Raw genomic sequence first — 21758 nt, 5'->3', positions numbered from 1 at the left:
AGATTGCAAGTCCATTTTCATCAACACAAAGTCACCTCCCCTTCCCAAAGGAACAGAACAAATTCCTCATTTTCACTTTTATTGAATAACACTGAAAATGTATTGACAATTTATTTGCACCAACGTGTGCAAGCCATTCTAAAACTACATATCAAAACTAAAATGAACTAAAAATTATACAATTTCAGAAAATATACATTTCCCAGACAGTCTATGCAAATCTTTGTCTCTCCATCAAAACTCAAAGTGCTGGCATCTGGATGGACATTTTCACACACTGTTTGCTTCAACACCAAATATTCATGAAAATAGCAACACCAACAGTGAAAAGTAGTCAATAACAAATACAGATAATTTAGTTGATTAAATGTCAAATTTCAGGAGCAGTGTGTGGAATTTAACGTTACGTCTTGATGCGAGCATTTCCCGTTTTGTGGTCAGGTATTACAAGTGACCGCAGGAGACACAAAAATTTGACTAACCACCCCCCCCCCCACCCCCCACAGATGGCAGTGATAGATTATAAAAGATGAAAAAGTACAAATTTTAATTATAGCAAGAAATACAAATACCGTTTCTAGACTCAATTAGGTTTGAGTGTCAGGGGCAAAGTCTACAGAGCTAAATAGTTGGGAGTTCTACATTACACTCTTGGTTAAGCACTTTTGTTTCTTTGGGATTTATAAAAGTAAAACTTTAAGACACAGGGGAAATTCGAATCTTTACTGCAGTATACAATGGCCTTAAGAATCTACATCATTTAGCTTTTAGGGTTATATCAAATTCATAGTAAGCAAATCTCACAAACTTCGTGTACAAATATAAAATTACTGTAGGAAAATATTTATGGAACTAATAGACAAAATATGAAACCACATTTGATGACACAGAAAAACACAAAGACTAACTGGTTCGGTTTGCGCCTGCATATCAGGTCTCGTCTTCATCTTACGGAGCAGCTCTGATTACTTGTCATGTTAATGCAATTTAAATCATCTGATCATGTCAGGATGAACGGAAAGAGTCACATTAGGAAGTCTGTCAAGATTACACTTTGTTGATTTGTCTATTTTTGTCTAGTTCATAAATTGAACCCGAAGCCAAATATTTAAAAATAAAGAGTACAGACAAGTACAGAGCTACAGGAGATAGAACAGAGCCTTCCAGGTTAAACGTGAATGTAAACCAGTTAACCCCAAAAACATTATCAGATTTTTTCTTTTTTAAATGCACCAAAATGAGAACCAACCACAGCCAAACTAACGGTACACCAGATAATATTCGAATTCTAATAAAGTCCTTGTACAAAAGAATGTCCAAACAGCTTGGGCACACGGCTAAACCACTTTGACTTAACGTTCTCTCGAGGAGTGCTAAAAATGGAGGGATTTAGTTAAAAGTAACAAACATTTTACAATATGGATAACATTAGCATTAGTTAATGGAACAAAATGAAAACGTTGGGAGTAAAATCACGGTGTAAAGTATTAACGGAGTAATGGCACAGTTATAAAGGAATTTTCAATTTGTCTTTAACTACGCATCATAGCAGATCCCAAGTGAAAAATTGGTAGCACTGAAGTCCACAAAAAGTGTAGTTTTATAAATCATAAAAAATATATTAAGAGAAACTGATTCTTTATTGCCTCTACTGAAAATTCCCCTTACAGTTTACATCGCGTTTCCTCTAAGGCTGAGAAGACCAAGCAGACGATCATCGCCCACTGCTGTACCCGGGGAAAAATTGATTTAGAACATCTTGCAAGGATTTGTTGACGGTCATGGAGTAGTTTTTGCCCAGGTCGTGCCTGCAGGCTGGGCAGGTGTACACATCTGCTCTGAAGGACCGCTGAAGGCATTCCTGAGATTAAAAAAAAAAGAACAGCTTTTACTTTCAGGGACTACTATAATTCAACATGTCACTGTGTAACATGTTATTCTTGTTTTGTTAATATATCAATTCATAAATTCAAGATACAGTCTATTATTAGAATGCTATTTGACAGTTCAGAAATACTTTTGTCAGAGTTGGGTTTAAGGGCGGGATGTGTCAGTATATCACAAGCTTCCACAGCTACCGTGACATTTAAGATAACCACTGTAACAAATAATTTAAACTTTTAGGGCACATCATTTACAAAAAACATCCTTCAACTAGAATCGGTATTATTGAGTAATTGCGTACAATCAAGTCATGTTCAAAAAGCAAGACTTTTCTAATTTTACCCAGCTCCCTATATTTTTAAGATGTAAAGGTTTCTACAAGCTATCTAAGGGTGTCAACAGTCAGAGTATTTCAGACTTCAGACAAAGCTAATGTTCCTTAACCGTAGGACACCAGAGGGAGGGCAGGGGGCACTATGTTTCCGTTTGTTAACACAGCTAGCAGTCTGTCTGTAAGCAAAGCCGACAGAAATATAATAAAAGGCAAGACATTTACATCACAAAACTTTAAATTTCACCACCACTAAATGTGTGGTAGTTTGAAACACTACACTAAAGCTCCCCGAGTCAATGGAGCACCAAAAAGGAAACCCTTCTGGAGTCACTTTTTTCCTTAAAAAAAAAAAAAAAAAAAAAGTGGTTAGTTACCAGTTATTGAAAGCTGGGCTATTGAAAAACAAAATAAACCAAAACGGACATCCCAACTGAAAGCTGATTTATTTAAGCGCAATGCATTGCAGCAATAGTGTATTTATGGAGTCTTGTCTACCGCTCTTTTTGCACCTGCTATTAAGTTGTCACTGGGAATCACAGAAGTTTTTGTCAATGACAGTTTCTCACCCTGCAGACATTGTGTTGGCACTCTGTGGTGATGGGCATGTAGACCACCTCTTGGCAGCAAATGCAGAGGAAAACTTCTTCAACTTTGTTCAAGAATTTCTGCAGAAACAGAACAATCGTGTGAGAAGACCTAACAAGACATTACAAACAGCTCTATCACTTAAACTGTCCACAGCCGGAGGTTTGAAGCAGTACTCAGTGGGTGGTTTTTTTTTTTTTAGACTGACAGACTTCCTCTATGTCATGTAAGATTTTTCTGAGCACCTCAAGATCACACAGTGGTTTCAAGTAGCAGCAGCAAAATCCAACACTGACAAAGATCCAACAAATAGTCACTCAAATCAAACTTTTCATACATACAAACGATTTTAGTTAAGCAATACATCAACTGTCAGCACACACTTATTGTCAATAGAACTTTGAATAGAAAAGCACTGTTGCTAGAACCATACAATGCTGCCAACATTGTATTTCCTAAAAACCTGGCTTTTGTCGGTTGTCAGTCACATAACATGATTGTGACATTTGTTCACCACACGCCATTACTGCCTCAGTCTTACAGAATCGAGGTGTTACACTGGTTTGGAAATTTCAAGCTCGATTTACCTTTTTGTTGTTCAAATTCAAAACACCCCCAGTACTTCTAAACATTAGCTTCTGCTTCACCAAACACTCAGCCATGCTTACCGGTCCAAGTGACAGTGACTCCATGGCTTCATCCCACAGCTTCTTGTTTGGCGCGTCATTCTTGATGAGAGATTTCTGCTCCTGGGTTAGCTTGTACACTTCAACCTTTATTTTTTTGGGAGTCTTGGCTGGCGAGGTCTTGGGAGAATCTGATAGAAAAGAGACACATTTTAAATTCACCATGAAGCTGTGTAGAATAAAGTGGCCAATTATACTGATTAAAATAACAACATAAGAAACATCAATTTGCCACCTGCATCCGATCACTAATAGTGATAATAATATTATCTGTTCGCTACCAATGATCCAATGATAATGTCCACCACAACAAACCAATGCACAGCTATGGGGTGACTTGCAGCAGTCTTGTGTAAACCACTGTTGAATTCTAGGTAAAAATGATAAAACATGACACCCACATACACACATACACACATATACACATATACACATATACACACAAACACACAGCCTACCATTTCCTTGAGATTTTCGCTTCCTCTTTGCCTTGCTGGGTGTAGCTGCCTCCTCTTCTACCTCATTTTTGTTCTCTTTCTCTTTCTGATAGCCAGCAGGATACTGGAACAACGAGTTCATTTTATTAGCATTTTACTACTGATAGCAGTTAGTTCAAAGCACAGCCAATGTTTCATTTTTGATTAACATTTAACATGTGACAATAGCTTTGCACATGCTTGTACTTTAACATGTTAAATGTGAGTGTAAAGTAAGTTATGTTAGTTAAATGTTTACATGTTAGCCTGTAGGCCCAAGTTAAGACATTAATTAATTAATTGTCTTTATTTAACAATTTTTTTTCCCATTCTATGCAAAAGTCTGAGCAAAATTGAAAATGAAAATTACATCATAAAACCAATGTTTAGAAAAAAAGAAAGGGGGAATAAGAAACTTTCTACTAAACTAAAAGTATTGTTAGTTCAATCTAACTGAAATAAGATGATCACATCCAGACACCATTGCAACCAAAGGACTGGGGCTTTTGGGTGAAAGAGACCCTCTTGGAATAACGCGGTCTGAACAATCATCTTTACCTGCATGGTGAGACCGAGCTTCTTGATGCGTTCCTTGCCATCTCGGGTCCACGGCGCCGGCTCATCATCATCACGCTTCAGCAGATACCGCCAGACCAAGAAGCCAGACTTGCCTTTAGCTGGCCAGTACTTCACCACCTGTTGGAAGTAAATGATGCAAAGTTAAACGACTAATAGATGCTCAAAGTCACAGAATTATTTATCAAACATGAGGTATTTAATAGCAATAACCACTGCATGCATCAGCTAGTTTGACAACTCCAAAGCACATACAGAAACTTGCCCTTACCTTATATATCCCATCATATCGGTTTCCTTCCTCAGGGGAGTATTTGCTGTGCTTGCGACCTTTGCAGCTGCGCACAACTCGAACTGGTTTGCCTTCCTTCCAGTTCTTGGCCTCAGCTCCGTTTTTGTCGTTGACGGGGACATTGCAGTTGAGAGCCAGCGCCCTGGTGAGAACCAAGGTGCAAAAAATTAGTGATGCAAAATAAAATAAAGCAAAAACGGACCATTCAAAAATCATATTAATTAAAAAGGAGTTGTAATATATTTTGTCCATTAGCTTCATACCGGTTCATGTGGGTAAGTGTTTGATCACACGATTGCTCAGCAGTCCTCTTGTTTCCTGAGAGATCTCGCCCTCCAGAGCCAGTGTAAGTGAATTCGTTTCCATCATCCTACAAAGCAACACACATCAGATATCGAAACTACTAAAAAAGATTTGTCAGTAGATTTTAGGTTAAAATGAACATAATGGGTTTTATGTCAGAAAAGACACACCTATTCTGACAACATTACTTTGGTCCTTTGAAGAAATTAAGAACAACGAAAAAAGACATGATAAACAGCGTACCACATCATCTTCGTATCCTCCTGCCAGCACCAGAGAGTAGGCACCGTCGTTGCTCCTGCCGTGAATGCCAGCCACATGAGGCCTGTGGACGCCAGATTCACTGACCTAAAGAGGAACCCAAAAAATTAAACATTATTGGACACAAATGGAACAAGTGACCACAAAACCACAGTTTTCTTTATTATCGTCATATAGAGGTTCTAGAGTTTAATAGCACTGATTGAACTCGTCGGCTGACCTGCACTCTGAACTTCCACAGGGAGCCCACGGGGATGCTGGGGATTGGGCCGTAGTGGTTAGATGGGACGATGGTGCACTGCTTGGTTCGACCAACACAGGCCATTCCCTGGAGGGGCAGGAGTGAAGTGTTGTTTACTACCAAATACAAAGTACAGTAACATTGCTAATTTTCTACAAGAGCATGTCATCTGTAATCCTACTTCTCACAACATACTGAAAGTACTGTGAGTGAATATTTTTGACAAAACACCCTTGGTATTAAATACTAATTGTTAGTCATTTCAAGAGTGATAAGAACCAAACTCCATATTATTTATGCATTATACATTTATTAATTAATTTGAAATGCTTATATCGAGTTTCCTGGTGTCACATGCCAGAAGCAACTTATCCAAATCATCATTTTAAATATGCAAAAATATATGCAAAAATGAGTCGGCACTCACTTTGCCCCAGTCCCTCTGGCTGGAGGAGCTGGCGGACGCCATCTTGGCTTTCTTCTTGCTCTCCTTCAGCTTCTCACCAGCCAACACAACCTCACTGGCGTCGGTACGGCAACCTGGGCAATACCTGAGACAGTAAGACATGTAGAGGTCAGGTTGAGCACAATGTATGAATTGCACAACCGATGACAAAAGGATGACTCCATGTCACTGAGAAGTCGGGATATTTGGGTGTATTTGATGAATCGTTTAGTTCTGCATCGGGCCTACTGACCAGTCCTCGTCGTCAGGGATGGAGGTGAGCGGAGGGTTCAGGCAGTAAGTGTGATAGGCCATGTCGCATTCATCACACAGCAACTGTTTGTCAGGATCCTGCTTGATGCCGCAGATATGGCAGTTACACCACTGACAGTTTTTCTTGGGATCATCCTTACAGTGCTTGCACTCGGGTCCATTTGATCCTGAAGAATACAGACATTTCATTTCATCAGAAAGCATTTTCATAAGGCAGGGCAAGTTTCATATATACCAATAAACAACAACAACCGCTCACACGAACAAGATTCAAAATCCTGATGATTCAACAAGTCCGAATTCCAAACACATACTTAAACCTACTTTTTAGTGGACTCTCAGATCCAGCTGGGATTTCACTCAGAGAACCAGGCCGCTCAATTTTGTAGATTTCAGTCAGGAACATGATCCGGCAGTCATTAAGAGAATCACCAGCATCACTGCAAGAAAAAAACAAGCCATCAAAGTTTCTGCCATCTTAGCAATGTAGTAGTATATTCTCCTGCTAACAAAATAATATATGAATAACTGGAAAGTTTGAGAAAGGCAACAGACTTTTTATACTATAATCAAAAGAGCCAGATGCACTTTTTTTTCTCCTGGTGTAAGTGAGACCTAAATCCACATACAATAGTTAATTACACATAGCACCATAATATATGAAATCTACTCCGATAGCGCAGCAGGAAATGAAACTCTTCCCACCTGCCACTGTGGCATCCAAAAACCCGGCAACTCTGTTACACAGATAAAAATGGGACCACAATAAGATCAACTGCCACAAGGCTGAGTAGATTTTTACTCAGATATTAAACTTGTGACAGTTCATCTTATTGTCTTTAACACTACAGAATTTTACAAATTAAGCTTAGTGTGCAACAAAGCCCTTACCCGAGGATAATCTTGGCGTAGATCTCTCGCTGGGTGCGCGTCTCCCTCTTCCTCTGAATCTCAGCATCGTACCAGTAGCCGCGCTCCTTGGGGTCGTCTGGGTTGTAGTTGACCATAACGACCATTTGTGGCTCCAGCTGGTGCCACTGGTACACCGTACGGGCCCGAGGACGAACATCCTTGGCCAGCAACTGAATCACTCCATTCTCTGGGTAGCTGGGATTGTAAAATGTGATACCATATCAGTTTGCAGTTGAGGAGTAAGCCACACACCACCACAGGTGCTTCCTACACAGTTTGTTTGACGACTGGTGATCATCAACTGCTGCTACAGTAGGTTTAAACACCTAAAACACTCAGGTGAATGCTTCACCTGTTCACGCTACACCCTCCTCCAAATGCAGCTGCGCAGGAAGGGCGGATTACACATCAATAGTATATTAATGCACAAGTTATAGCACAAGTTATGTTGCCAACAATGTCTTTCTTCATATAATTTTGTTTAGTTTAGTCTTTAATGTCCCAGAGGGGCAATTTGGTTTACAACAGTAGTCAGCACAACCAACGTACATCATCATAAATAATACAATAATAAAACACATTATACATGCACAGGAAGTCATCATAAGTTCTGAGGGTTCATCAATGCTTGTTTAGCTGCTAGTTGCCCTGCACTAGTTTCACAATATATGACAGGAGAGAAAACAGTTTCACTGTTAAGTGTCCTGTCTCAGATGAGTATTACACCAAGCAAACTAAACTAAACTTCACCCTGCCTTTGCAATCAACACGGTAACCTGAAAAACCTCCACAGCAGGTTAGTCCACTTATCATATCCTTATGACCCCTAAAGGGCCCTCAGAGTTACTGCAGGAGGGACACCAAATAATTGTTGTATTCAAAAATTTAATTGTCTGAAAATACACATTAACATAAATGCAGCATAATTTGCCAGCACATCCTCTCTCAACCTACATGAAAAGCACATGCGGGTCAGACTGAAGCTTGAGCTTGATTCGGCTTTCTTCCTGACAACAGCCTGGTTTAATATGCAAAGAAATTTTAGTGTTTTGGGTCCCTGCTCTGTCTCTCTCTCAACTAAGGGGTCCTTGGCCTGAAAAATGTTGAGGACTCATCCAAATGTAAAGGTGTCTCCTCTGCATTGGACACTCACCATCCAGCAATCGTACTTATATGTAATGATGTCAGGAAACTGACATTTTAAAAGTTTATGGTTGAATATTAAATACATTGACATCATCACTGTTGCGCCGACTATGAAGCTCGTGTTTTGAAGTAAAAAAAATATTGCTTGAAAAATGTACTCCCTATGCTTGAAAAATAAAGAAGTGAAAAAAACAGTATTTGGTGAGATTGTTTTTTTATATCTCCCATTTAAAAATTCAAAACTCAAACTTCTTTCATTGTATCCATGAAAACTATGAATGAACCCATTTATGTACTGTTTCAACAGAAAAGATGTGAAGACTGTTTGCTTTTCTGATAACTGCGTCACTGTGCAGCTCATAAGTGTTCAAGCCAGCTATATAGTTGTTATTTGTTATGTTATGTATATATGCAAATTAAAGATATTTCCTCATTTTCTTTCTAACTCATTTGGTTGAAGATGTTCAGATTTGGTTCAGTTATAAGGCACCTGGAGCAGAGTTGTTTTGCAGGCAGCGACTAACAGGTACAGAAGGAGCTCTGCGTAGGAGTGCTCACTCAGTTCCAGTCAGCACGTACTTCTTTCTTTTGACAACATAAAGCTCGCTTTGGCCCGCACTCACACATGGTGTGAGCAAACATTTTGGCTGCACTGGCTGCTTGCTCCAGACGCAATGAAAAACACCCTGCTTGTATAATCAATATATATTTTAGAAATTCTACTTATATTATATTCTAGGAAATGAAACAGGAGCAAAAGTCTGGAAACATTTTCTCCGTACTCTTTGTTTCACACTTATGTCGATCTGGAAATTACTACAATCAAATTCCACGCTTTTCCGTACTCCACAGGAACCCTGGAGTTGAATCTGCATGTTTCCTGTCAGTCCTCTTCAGCTTTGGTGGGCATCAGCAAATACAGTCTTTGGTTAATACTTCGATCTTAAGAAAATAATGTATTAGTACTTCATCTCCTTCTTGTAGCTTAAAACTTATCAACGTAAACCATTTATAATAAATCCTACTGCTACTGTGCGTTTCGTCTTAACCCCCTCTCTGCTAAAACCAATTAGTTTCTCCTTCTCCGACTATGAGCTCTGCATTGCAGATGGCTGTCTATTCCATTAAAAAAGTTGTTTTTTCTGTAAGATAGTTGACATGTCTTGGGTTGACAGAGTGATGTAAACTTGGCTCAGCAAAGTCAAATTGATAACTGATGGTCAAAATCTTTGGGGAAAAAACACATATAGATAAAACATGGATTGTTTTGATTAATACAAAAAGGATTCTTACTCTTCGTATTTCACATGGTACAGTATCTCCTCCTCTGCTGGCTGCGCTTCAGCGGCTTCTTCTTTTGGTGTCTTTGCAGTCTTCGTAACGTTCACAATCTGGGCCTCAAACCAGGCCCCCATGTTCAAGTCCCTTGCATCCACAAGCTCATTGATCTTACAGGCACAGAAAAATAAAAAGTTAGCCAAATGTTAGAGACATTTTAAAACCTGTAGACATAGCTGTAGTAACAAACAAAAAAATGTGTTTTCTAAATGTTCCAAAAAACAAGATCAGATGTCAACCGATCGTCATGGGAGAGGGTTTCTGAAGATATTCCATTATCCGACAAGCAGCTCTGAAGAAATATTCTGGCAACTAAAGTATTCATAGTGATAATTGTTTCCCCACGTAAGTAAAGGGTGGTCAGTGCGGCGAGCAGTACACCCGTTTATTTATACTCTCCCTCTTATAGCAAGTGGCATACACAACTGTGAGCATGACTTAATGTGGAGTGACACATATTTCATAGTGAGATGATCACAATTATATGGATGTTTGTCACTTTAAGATAATATAGGAGCGATGATTATATTTTCCCTTCATCCTACTGTAGAGATGGTGTGGAGTGACAGCATAGTGAAGCAACCACTGCTTTCCTTGCAAATGTGCTTTGTTGAGTTGAGTGTTTTGTTTTTTTGTATTTTTTTTAAATTATCTATTTGGTTTTGTTGTACTGTTACTGCTTATAGTTATGTTTGTTGAAAAGCAATAAAAAGTACATTACAGACAACAATAACCTGGATGTTTCACAGGCCGAAAGTTTTTGAAGCCAACAAGAAAAAAAACTCTATAACAACCCCAAAATGACGCATACAAATGAAAAAGAAATGTCTTATTTGCAGTCCAGCTCTATTAAAGCCATACTGGGGGTTGAGCTGACTCGACATGTCATTCATTCGTGCTTCACTGACCTCTTCCAAAGCTAAGCTAAATGCAGGTTGTACACCACTGCAAAAACACTTAATATAAACACCCAATTCATTCACAACCATCAGCTAGAAAACACACCTTGAATAATCCAAACCCCGGATCGATGAGCTCCAGGGCGTTTGTCTGGGCAGAGGTGCCAGCGGTCTGAGCCTCGACCTCACCGTGAGTTGAGCTCTTGTCAGACTCACTCTGGGTAGAGCCACAACCAGAATCGGAGTCGGAGAGCTCGGCTTCTTTTTCCTTGCTTTTGACGACATTACTGGGGGGCAACTTCTGCCTGACAAGCAGCTGCACTATGTCGTTTAGACCCACATTGTAGTCGAATATGGTATGGCCATCCTCCATCTGATGCAAAACAAAAATATATGACTTGGTTAAAAATGAGAAAAGCAGCACTTCCCATGTTTTGTTGTTTCAAAGATAACTCTTTTTTCCCCCCATACTGGTGTCCACACACTCAAGGGGGTGTGTTTTTATAACTGGAATTTTAAATTAACATCATATAGATTTAATTTAATGCATGCTTAAAATTTTATGCATTCTGTTTTGTTCAAGAGGTAATGTTGACGCAGAAATGACGACAACAATCACCAATATCCACCATATACTGAAAATGTCATTGAGCATGTCAAATGTCAAACCTGAGATTGAATCAACCTAGCTCTAAAAGGACTTCTTCCAACAATGTTAAAGAGGTCTTCTTCAAATGCTACTTTTAATATTTTTTTAGAGGCTTTTCATAACTTAGTGGGACACAAAACACACCATGAACAGCATCAAAGACATGTCTCCAAACAAAATGTTAACCATGCTGCCTCACCTGCTTGCCGCGGTAGAACAGCCTCTGCCTCTCTGGCTCCACGTTGAAGAGCTCACTGATTTTGAGACGCAGCTCATCCACCTTGGTGAGTTTGGAAAGGGAATCCACCCGGTGGGTTTCTTTCCCATCCATTGTGCGCACTTGAATCCACATTGCAGCTGCCCTGTGTCATCAGACACACAACACTCCATTATCGCCACAATAATCATTAATCAATCAATAATGCTAATCGTAATCAGTCTTGTTTGACGGATCCATTGAGCGTGTTTATCTTCAACTCCAGCGTACAACGGTGATCGGAAAATAGACAGTTTTGGGAGAATGCATCAACAGTATGGGCATCATTTGCCATTTATTTGTGTTTATTTCCATTGTGTCCAATTATTTCCACTGTGAAAAACATTTCTAAAGCAAAGTGATAAATGAAATAGAATATACAGTTTAAGCCCAATAAACACTTCTGTGGCATTGTCTGATAAATCATGGTTTGGTCTTTGCATCAATCCTTATTTTTGTTTTGGACATTTTCTAAACATTTGCTAAAAGCAGCAGAGGAGTGCAGATTTTTCTAAGGGTCAGTTTGTTTTGCAACAAAATGAATGTCGAAAATAAATTAGTGGAGGAATATTATTACAAGAAAACATTGTTGGTCTCAATTTTAACCAAAATTCACGGCAGCATTGGCCATCAAAACATGCCATGACTACACAAGTTTTAAAATGATGAATTTTAGCATTGCCTTTTTAAGTCTGCATGCTTTGTGCACTGTTGGTTATACTTTTATCAGTGTGTTTTGTTTTTGTTTGCTCATGAGATGGTGAAAGTTGGTGAAATTTAAAAATATTATTGTTCACTCCTTTTTAGCCTTCAATCCGCACACAAAAAAAAGTTAAAAAAAAATGTTTATTCAAATTTGAATTTTACAATGCTGTATTGTCAGGAAATAGAAAAAATAACTAGTCACAGTTTGTCAAAAAAACTATAATAATTACAAATCACGGCATCATGTGCAACCACATACAGAGAAGTATCAAGAAAATAAATCAATACATTAAAATAAAAACATATTTAAAGAAATTATTATTAGTACAGCACCTTATTATTTTGATAATCCAAAATAAGCTGATAGAATCAAAAACCTGTCTATATTTACAAGACGTTTTTTCTGTTGTTTTTTTCCCATGGAGTACTCTTTCATTAACCCTTTGAAACCTGGATCATTATCACTTGTGTGTTACATTCATATGCATTTGACAAGTACTTTAACATTAAAACCCAAAAAAATGGGTTTATTTCTTTCAAAAACGTGGGGGGGAGACAATTAAAAACTTGGCAAGAAATGTCCTGCAAACTACAAGAAATTAGTAGATTTGGACAATTTTTTAAAAATGGTATGAAAAATGTCAAAAACCTATATTCATGATTATCATTATTAGACATTTAAAAATAATTTACAAGATGAACTCATTTTTAGGCACTTTATTTCCCCAAAAGAGTGCCTTTTTTCTTTCTTTCTTTTTTAATTTTCAGAGGATTGTACTTTTTCAATTTTTTTGCTAACTTTTTTGGGTCATTTCCTCTGAACTTGCTTTCTTCCCATGTTTTTGAAAGAAATCGTGTGATTAAGAAAGGGTGAGGGGTTAGTGGTTTGAGCCAACATAGTTATCTTTTTTTTTTTTTTTTTGCAACCAATAAAATTATCTGCAGCAAATCCAGCATTTTAACATCTTGGATTGCTGCTTATTGAAAGCACTGTGTGGACAACAATACTTACATTATTTCTTTATGGTCTAAATGAAGTTAATTTCAGTTAAAGAGTGAATTAAATGTTTCTCAGCAGCAGAAATTAGATTATGCCAGTCCTTGGTCCTTGTATTGTGCTACTGTCAGCACTGGGCTGTCACCTCAACAGAGTATGAGAAAGGGAGGGAACAAGCTGATTTAAATACAGTGCGGGAAAGTGAGCTGCAGGCCACTCCCAGTTCTTTTAAAAGCAAGCACATCCGGACGGGAGGGAGCGCTAGCAAACAATGTGCCTTCGGTCTCTGACAATAAAACATGCCGAAACACTCCCGTTTATGCACTTTGTAGACGTTATTTACAATACAAAATCGCCCCTTTCCCCGAACAGACCGTGCTTTGTCCTTACCGAGTGGTAAGCTGCGAGCTCGACGGCTGCTTGTCTTTTACTTTTGCGCTCTCAGCTGAGGTGTTGTTCGCTCTGCTGGCTCGAAATTAACCAACATCAATGAACAAAACACGAGTGATAACATCGAAAACAAACTACTTCCTCCCACACAAGATGAGCAATTTCACCAGCACCATTCATTTATTTCAAAATACAGACGAAATTTATGCTAATTCATCAAGAGCCAACGCGGAAAAAGAGGAAAATAAGCTCTCTGTTTAAGGTTAGCGTGTTTGTTTTGCTTCCTAGGAAGCGGTCATAGCTGGTTGAAATCTTGCCATGTGTTACACATTGTGTGGCTATACTACAGATAAACAAGAGGATATAACAGCTCGTGGTATTCAAGTTCATCACCACCCATCAATGCTTGCTGCAAACCACGTTACAACTTATTGTTTGAGAGCTTTTAACTGGTAACGTTGTGTTAGCAATTAGTAATCTGAATACATGCAGCATGGAAACGGTCCCTGTGAGTGGATATTTTGAGTCATTTTGGTTTTTAGATTAGGCTGGCTAGGCAACTTGGTGTAGTAGGTTTAGCCAAACAGAAACGAGGCAGGACTTAGTCAAGTTAGCTAACCATAGTGAGCTAGCTTCTGAGTGGAATATCAATGAGTGCAATTTCAAAAGTTATTATAACATTAGAAAAAAACTGCTTTACCTGTTTGTTCGTCCAAGTGAAACCAAGAAATTAACGTTTACGGAGTTTCGCGCACGTTTTCCGTAGATAACTTCTATGTACGGTTTGCACGACCAACTCTTTGCCTTGTTGGAGGCTGATCAATGAGTTATTCTTCAAGACTTTGATATCCCGCCTGCTCTAAGAACCCGGCTTCACCATTGGCTGATTTCCTCTAAGCACATCGAGCTCATTGGCTGGCGGAGCTGTCAATCTGGAATGTGACTGGAGCTTAGCCTCAGCGCGCGAAACGACACTCTCGTGGGTGCAGCTCGCCTCCGGACATTTATCGCGAGATTATGAAGCACCCTGTAAACCGGTAACCTGAAGAGACAGATGGTGTCTCTGATAAACAACCTCACTGGCAGAGGTGTTTATCAGGCCTGAAGCGTGACTGCTCTTATGTTTTGTCGTGTTTCCCTCTCAAACTAAACGTCTAAACATGATGAACTTTTGTGTGGAGGTGCCCGATTGACTTATGTCGATTAATTAATGATGCGCAATTACCTCCCCTTTAGCTTGGCGGGAGCTGAAAATGAATGAGGTCAACAAACTGGAGCACTGGAAATAAGAAGCAGGTGTAGGATGTGCAGAGGTGGAAGAAGTCAAGGTTATTCAGATCCTTAAGTAAAAGCACCATTACCACACAGTGGAAATACTTTTACAGGTTAAAGTGCTGCATTGAAAATGTTACTGAAGTAAAGGTAGTAAAAGTATATTCAGGACACGCACAATATTAACACTCAAAATTATACAGAAAAAACAAAAAATATTTTTAAAGGTGGAAAATACTCCCAAACTCTTACTAAAACAAAGAAGAAAACTACCCACAAAACGTAATATATATAAAGACTTTTCTGTCAGTTGAATGATTGATTAACTAATCATTGCAGTTGTACTTATACGAACTGTAATTTAATGTATAACAAAACATAGCCTATTTAACAAACTCTTCCTATGTTTTCTGTGAAAAAAAATCTTAATCTGTAAAGTAACTAAAGTGTTCAGATGAATGTAAAAATACTGTTTGAAAACATTACAAGAAGCAGCATATCACAATACAGAAGTTCTAGGCACAAAACAACAAAAAAAAAAAAAACAAGGATGTATGAAAAAGTAATGAAGCAACTGCAGTGTTAATTAAATGTTTGAACTTCAGGCAGATGATCTGAAGTCTAGCTGCCCTGACTACAATATTTTTTTGCCCCCTGGGCTTTAGCCTGGCATTTGGCGCGATCATAACAAATTTGTCTGACCATCTAAAACCACACTTCTCCGAGCCTCTCACCTCTTAAATCCTAGCCGGCAACAGACCATTATTGCTTTGAAAGAAATCATAAACATTAGAAAGTCTGCTCTCAATGCCTAGTAACCTTTTGTAAAGGAGGAATTTGTTTACTGTAAAATGCAGAAAACATTGTCTTACTGGGACAGAAAAACAACAACTCTTGGACGAATGTGACCAGAGCCTCTCTCATCATTGTCACCGCGGGTTCAGCATTGCAGCCTGACAGTGACGACAATTAACAATTAATAATCAGTAATTAAAGCTGCTGTCCATGATTTTTCGAGAATCGTTTCCAGTTCCATTGTGTCAAATTTTTTATTAATAAATAAAGCAAAATAGCAGATTGTTGAGCAAAAACGAGTCACGCTTATCCAGATTAGGTCTGTGAGCTCAAAAAAATGAGGAGAAAAGTCTTTCCTCGTTTATTTAATTGATAAAATATAAACTCAACTAGACTGTACAAAATAAGCTGTTTTAATAAGAGATTTTATGATAGTGAGTAATAATGTAATTCCCCTTGTAGCAATATCGTGCCAATCATCTAGTTGTATGGATCTCTGGGGTGAGATAGAAGGAAGCTGTATTGACTAGTCTTGTCTATTTGTATCTAAAACCTCAGTCGCTGGATTAACAGTGAAACTTAGAGCAGAACAAATGAATTATACTCTTCCCTTCCTCTAGAGTCCCCTGACTGAGGCACTTCCCTTCTCAGTGGAGCTGCTCAGTGTGAGTAGCTGCAACTCCCAGGGCTGAATGTGTAACTGTAGGTGTAGCAGCGCGAAACTTTAAAAAAAAAAGTGTGCATGTTGAGAAAATCCTACCCAGCATAAAAAAAAGGTTGCAACTAAGAGGCAAGCCACTGAGTGGGGTCTATGAGCTGTTTGGTGTCTCTTGTGTGGTGGGTCCTTGACAGAGCTGCCTGGCAGGGACCGAGCAGCACTCGGAGCTCAGGGAGGACGACAGGAAGTGGACACGACAGGCCAAGTCGTCCAGGAAATCCTTTTGTAGCTTTGTTATTGCTTGAGAAAGCACAATGGGCAGCGACTGCACACTGAGAAGGATGGAGTCCAGTTTCTCCTCCAGAGCTGCTATCCTCCTGTCCAGCTCCTCGCTGCGATGCTGCAGCTCCAACACCAGATCATACATCATGTTCTGAGTCTGGGAAGCAACAGGGAGGGTGGTTTATGCATCTGGATTTACATCAGGTTCATTTGAAGAGACATCAGGATAAGTAAAGGAATTAATAAATTATTTTTGTGTGGTGGTGTGTTTATTGATAGTAACAGTGAAAAGGCAATACAAAATAAATGTAATGTATGTTCTGTTTTCAACTCTGTTAGAGACGCAATAAAAAAGAGTTTTTTTTTTTTTTTTTTTGGGGGGGGGGGGTGGAGGTAGGCTTTAATTTTTTAGTCTGATGTTTTGATTTTTCAAAATCACTGAAAGGTAATGCTTGCACAAACCTTGGCAAGGTCAGCAACTGTGTTGGCCTGATCAGTTAGCTTCCTTTGCTCCATTTTGACAGTCCGCAGCCTGAAATTGAAAATCAAAACCAAAGACATGTTTGTGTAAGTAAAACAAATGCATAGTAGCCTACAGTTCATCTTAATAAAAACTGAAGATGTTTCTGTAGTCTTAACTCTGCTTTCCCAGGTGGACATATTTATACCTACTGGTGGATGGCTTGCAGGAATTTGCGCTGATGGTGGCGAACTTTGGCACGGTCAATCTTCTTGACCAGCTTAGTGTTTTTGTAGATGAGCCATGTCTCCCTCAACACATTGGCTGCTGTGTTTTTAATCTGACAAGGACAGAATAGCATGCAGATGAAACTGCAGAGGATAAATGTAAAGAATTGTTTCCAATAGCATTTACAGTAAGTTATGTTCATATTATGAATTTTGCTCTGTTTTCTTATTTTTACTTTACTGGTATAGTGTTACTCATCATTTCGTTGATTAGGTTCCTCTGCAAAGCTCTTTGAGACATAAACCAGACAAAGAGAATACTGTAAAGTGACCTAATGTTTCCAAAAAAAGCAAAAATTGTGCTGTTCAGACACTTTTTACTACAAATATTATTAATAATCTACAATAAATGTCCATGTCTATGTGTATATGAGACCTTTTTATACAGTTGAGTATCCATCATGAAGTTATGGACGTGCTTCTCAGCTCTGGTGAGCTCTGACTTTCGTGCAACAACGGCGACCACTAAAGCCGTACAGCCCGCTCCCTGAGGAGAGAAGAGCAGTGGTTAGTGGCACTGTGGCACAGAACATTACTATCATCCATGTCTACACTGATATTACAGTCAGCTTTATTCTGGTCCTGAAGAGTTTGTAAAACATTTTCAAGCCGCAGTTACCAAGAATTAATGAAAATCCTAATCTTGAATAATGGAAAAGTGTTAGGTAAACTGTGTTAAAAATACAGCAAAACTACATATACACATCCTCCAGTCATGTAAAAACGGATTGCATTTTAAGAAAACTGCTGTTATGTGTAGTGATGCACAATAATATTGGCACTTCATCAGTATCTGCAGATAAGGACTTTGAAAGGAAATATCGGCATTGGTCTATAGTTAAGTTTTCTGACAACGTGACAGGCCAATCAGTCCTAGTATCCCTGTAATAGTTTTTCTTGGTATTGTCTCAGGGAAAGCATCATGTTTTAAAATTGTACATAAAAATAAATATGGCATGTTGTATATTTAATCTAAGTTAATGTAGTTTTTCTTATTTTGCCTTGTTACTGTGGACATTTGAAAAGCATTATATTTTATGTCTGCATCTGCCAGTGACACATTCATTACAATAAGAGTGGGTATAATATATGAATTCCACCGTTGTGGTTCTCTTCTGCTCTGAAAAAACTTGGCAAAATGGCCAAAAATGAGTTGGAAAATGTCAGCATATCAGCAAAAATCCCAAAGTGTGCATGCCTAGTTCTGTGTTTATCATTTTATAATGTTAATAATATGTGCAATTTAAGAGTTGTACTATAAATGTAAGGACAAAAAAATGTTGCCATACTATAGCATGTAACGTCGCTCTAGTGGGAATGCTGTTTAGCTTTCACTACATGTCTGTGTACGGTGTCTTTACAAATCTCACCATGATTCCTGTCAGCAGGCAAACCCCCTTCCCACAGTAGGTGTGAGGGACCATGTCGCCGTAGCCGATGGACAGGAAGGTGATTGAGATCAGCCACATTGCTCCGAGAAAGGTACTGGTCACTTCCTGTGCATCATGATACCTGCAGGGACATGACACCTGGAGGTAAAGGCTGAGAGACACTGTGTCTTTGTTCAGATATAACAAGTAAGATGTTTTACAAGTTAACCATCACTAATTATGGTTCTTATATGTAATAGTTTTCATTTGAAACAACATAAAAAATACTCAAACATAAGATAATTAAGTACATTGTTTACTAGATCTTTTACTTGAGTAGAAGTAGCAATATCACAGTGCAGAAATACTCTAACATGTAGAAGTCATGCTTCTAAAAATTTTACTGAAGTAAAAGTAGTATTACCATCAAATTAAAGTATCATATATTATTGGATTATGATTATTTTTTTGATTGATGCATCAATATGTAAATCACTTTAGTATTACAGCTGGTAAATATAGGGCTAATATTAATATATGTATAGGTATTCTTTATTTATTGCTTAATATAATGCTGGGTAAATTCCCTATATGGATCATTAAAGCATTTATGATGTATAATATCATTATATAGTTGTTGATTATGTTTTTTATTATTATTCTGATTCTGGAAAGTAACTAGTTACTAAAGTAATCAAACAAGTATAGGGAAGTTAAAGTATAAAGCAACAAATAAAAAATACTTAAAACTAAAGTATAGCACGAGCACCACATAATTGTATTTGAGTATAGGTACTTTTTTCCACTGTTGGTTACTAAAGGTAGAAAAGTAAGAATGAGAGGTGCAGAAGTTTTGGGTTGATACCTCTCACACACGCGTACAGTCCATGCTGCAATGATCCAGCAGGACACGCTGAAGACCAGCAGGACTGTGCCGGGGCAGATGGTCATCAGAGTCTTCATGACAAAACGAGTGTCAAAGCTGATCTTGTTGAGTGCCCCGATGCTGCGGGAGGACGCATCCGTGAACAGCTTGCTGTGGAGCAACATGACCCGACCAATCAGGTAGAGGCGCATGAACATTGGCACAGAGAGGATGATGTCAACATCAGCATCCGCCACTGATGCTGTGTAACTGAAGGCCAGTCGAGCAGTCCAGGTGAACACATACTGGCCTGGGATTGGATGGATGGCACAGATGAGGAGCTCGAACACTACAAAGAAAATCCGCTCAAAGGTCATTGCTATCCTCCAGTCGTCTGCTCCGTTGTCCACCATGAAGAGCTGCAGAGAGGAGACTTACAGATGAGGAACTTTGCATACTGAATGACCCAACTGACTGCAAAAGCAGAGGAATATCAATGATAAATGTAATTGTTTGGACTTTAGATTTTAATATTTCAGTGATGCATTGAGTTGTTTATTGATAACAGTTGATTTACTTAAGCTCAGCGTTAAAAGTCCAGCGCAGAGGATTTGGTGGACATCTAGTTGTGAGGTTGAAGACTGCAACTGAACAGTCCTCCTCTCATCTCTGCCTCTCAAATGTGTAGGAGGACATACGGAGGCTTTTAGGTCACATAAGAATGTTAAAGGCCCTATCTAGTGCTAGTGTTTGGTTTTTCCATTCTGGGCTCCTGTAGAACCATGTCCTATGTTTGGCATTTTAAATCCAAATGGGCCAATAGAGTTTCCATGCATATGTGAAACAATATTTTTTCAGTAAAATACAATTTCCCATGACTTTTGTGCCGAAGTTAGCATGACTGGTACCACAAAGCAGATAAACCACAAGTTGTTTTTTTCTTGTTTTTATCTTTTTTTTTTTACCAGTCAGAGTGCAACTTAAAGGTCCATGGTAGTGTAGTGTTTTTACCTGAAAAGAAAGCGTTGCTGTGTTTTTGTTATTTAAGAATGAGCCTTTTATATTTAAATATGTAGCCTGTCTCATCCATTAGGATCTTCAAGTTGATCTACAGAAGCCCAGAATGGAGAAACCAAACACTAGCACTAGATAGTGCCATTCCAGTTTTCGCTTTCGCCACCATGGTTCACCTACATGCTTGGCACACAAGAGAAGTTTCAGTTCTGCAACCTCATTGCCAGATGCCACTACATGTTGTGCACTAGACCTTGAAGAGTTAAATTCTCTTGGATGATAATAAGGGTTTCCAAGGAAACCAAAGACTATGCATGAAGATCTCTTAATGCATCCACACACCTGTATTTCTCTTGCATGGTACATCACAATGAGTCCCAGAAGAACGGCAGTAGAGAGGCTGATCAGGCCCTTCAGTACATATGAATACATGGACTCCTGTAAATATTGGAGACAAAAACATGGGCACAGTGAGTGCAGCCTGATTGACCAAAATAAATAAAGTAGATGTCTGGTTTTAATTTTAAAAAATAAAGTTGTTTATGTCGCCCTCAGAGTGTGACACAGTTGTTAAGCTAGCATTAACAGGGTCATTTAAAGGGATTAAAGGGCGGCAGAAAGGACATTCATTCCTTTTGAGTCAGTGTAGAGGCACATTAAAGAGCAGTCTGTGAAACTTTGTTGTCTGCTGTACATTACACTTTTTAGATTTCTGTTACAGTGAGTGTGACGACTACAGTACCTTGCTGTAAAATCCTCTCGACAGCTCTGTCTCAATCACCATCACAATTATGCCAAACATCCCACAGACCAACGCGTAGTCGCTCAACTGTTTACGCTTCCCAAAGAGAGCTTTTCGCTGACCCAGTCGGTAGCTAATGTCCTTGGTCTTCTTCTGTGGTACACTGCCTTCCTCTCTGGTCTCACTGTTGGCCTTACTGGAATCTTCCCTGATGACTTTGGAGAAGGCGTCCTCCAGGATGGCACTGTGAAGGAGATGAAGAGGCTGTTGGCCTGAGTGGAGGTCTGTGAGGTTGGATCTTAAAGTGCCATGGCTGCTCAGCGGTCGCACTGCATCCCCATTGACTGTGTCACCAGCATGGAAGG

General features: G+C 38.9%; 2 protein-coding genes across 2 annotated transcripts; both read right to left on the bottom strand.

Annotated features, from left to right (window-relative positions):
• Positions 1-495: 495 nt before the first annotated feature.
• uhrf1 (ubiquitin-like with PHD and ring finger domains 1) lies at positions 496-14472 on the bottom strand. The gene is made up of 17 exons (XM_042484050.1): positions 14349-14472; positions 11500-11662; positions 10758-11024; positions 9708-9862; positions 7248-7463; positions 6681-6796; positions 6337-6523; positions 6066-6189; positions 5618-5725; positions 5380-5484; positions 5097-5203; positions 4813-4975; positions 4524-4661; positions 3948-4050; positions 3472-3620; positions 2785-2883; positions 496-1861 (listed from the first exon to the last, which is right to left on the bottom strand). Exons 2-17 carry the CDS (start codon positions 11650-11652, stop codon positions 1715-1717), a joined length of 2337 nt encoding a protein of 778 aa, XP_042339984.1. The 5' UTR covers positions 11653-11662; positions 14349-14472; the 3' UTR covers positions 496-1714.
• Positions 14473-16524: 2052 nt separating this feature from the next.
• Positions 16525-21497, bottom strand: kcnn1b (potassium intermediate/small conductance calcium-activated channel, subfamily N, member 1b). The gene is made up of 8 exons (XM_042484068.1): positions 21394-21497; positions 20994-21089; positions 19638-20056; positions 18773-18914; positions 17779-17889; positions 17328-17455; positions 17118-17187; positions 16525-16812 (listed from the first exon to the last, which is right to left on the bottom strand). The coding sequence occupies exons 1-8, from the start codon at positions 21451-21453 to the stop codon at positions 16525-16527; spliced, it is 1314 nt and encodes a 437-aa protein (XP_042340002.1). The 5' UTR covers positions 21454-21497.
• Between the last annotated feature and the right edge of the window lie 261 nt (positions 21498-21758).

The sequence above is a fragment of the Plectropomus leopardus genome, chromosome 3, assembly GCF_008729295.1.
Source record: "Plectropomus leopardus isolate mb chromosome 3, YSFRI_Pleo_2.0, whole genome shotgun sequence".
Classification (NCBI taxonomy): domain Eukaryota; kingdom Metazoa; phylum Chordata; class Actinopteri; order Perciformes; family Serranidae; genus Plectropomus; species Plectropomus leopardus.
Note: the sequence above shows the minus strand (reverse complement) of the source record. Positions and strands in the feature narration are given on the sequence as shown.

Coding starts and splice junctions, on each gene's coding strand:
- uhrf1 (XM_042484050.1), bottom strand. CDS start 11,652: ATGTGGATTCAAGTGCGCACAATGGATGGGAAAGAAACCCACCGGGTG. Junction 6,524..6,680: donor ATCTGAGAGTCCACTAAAAA/GTAGGTTTAAGT, acceptor TGTATTCTTCAG/GATCAAATGGACCCGAGTGC. Junction 5,204..5,379: donor GAGGATACGAAGATGATGTG/GTACGCTGTTTA, acceptor GTTGCTTTGTAG/GATGATGGAAACGAATTCAC.
- kcnn1b (XM_042484068.1), bottom strand. CDS start 21,453: ATGTTTGGCATAATTGTGATGGTGATTGAGACAGAGCTGTCGAGAGGA. Junction 20,057..20,993: donor ACCATGCAAGAGAAATACAG/GTGTGTGGATGC, acceptor TCCTCTCTGCAG/CTCTTCATGGTGGACAACGG. Junction 18,915..19,637: donor ACTGTACGCGTGTGTGAGAG/GTATCAACCCAA, acceptor ATGTCCCTGCAG/GTATCATGATGCACAGGAAG.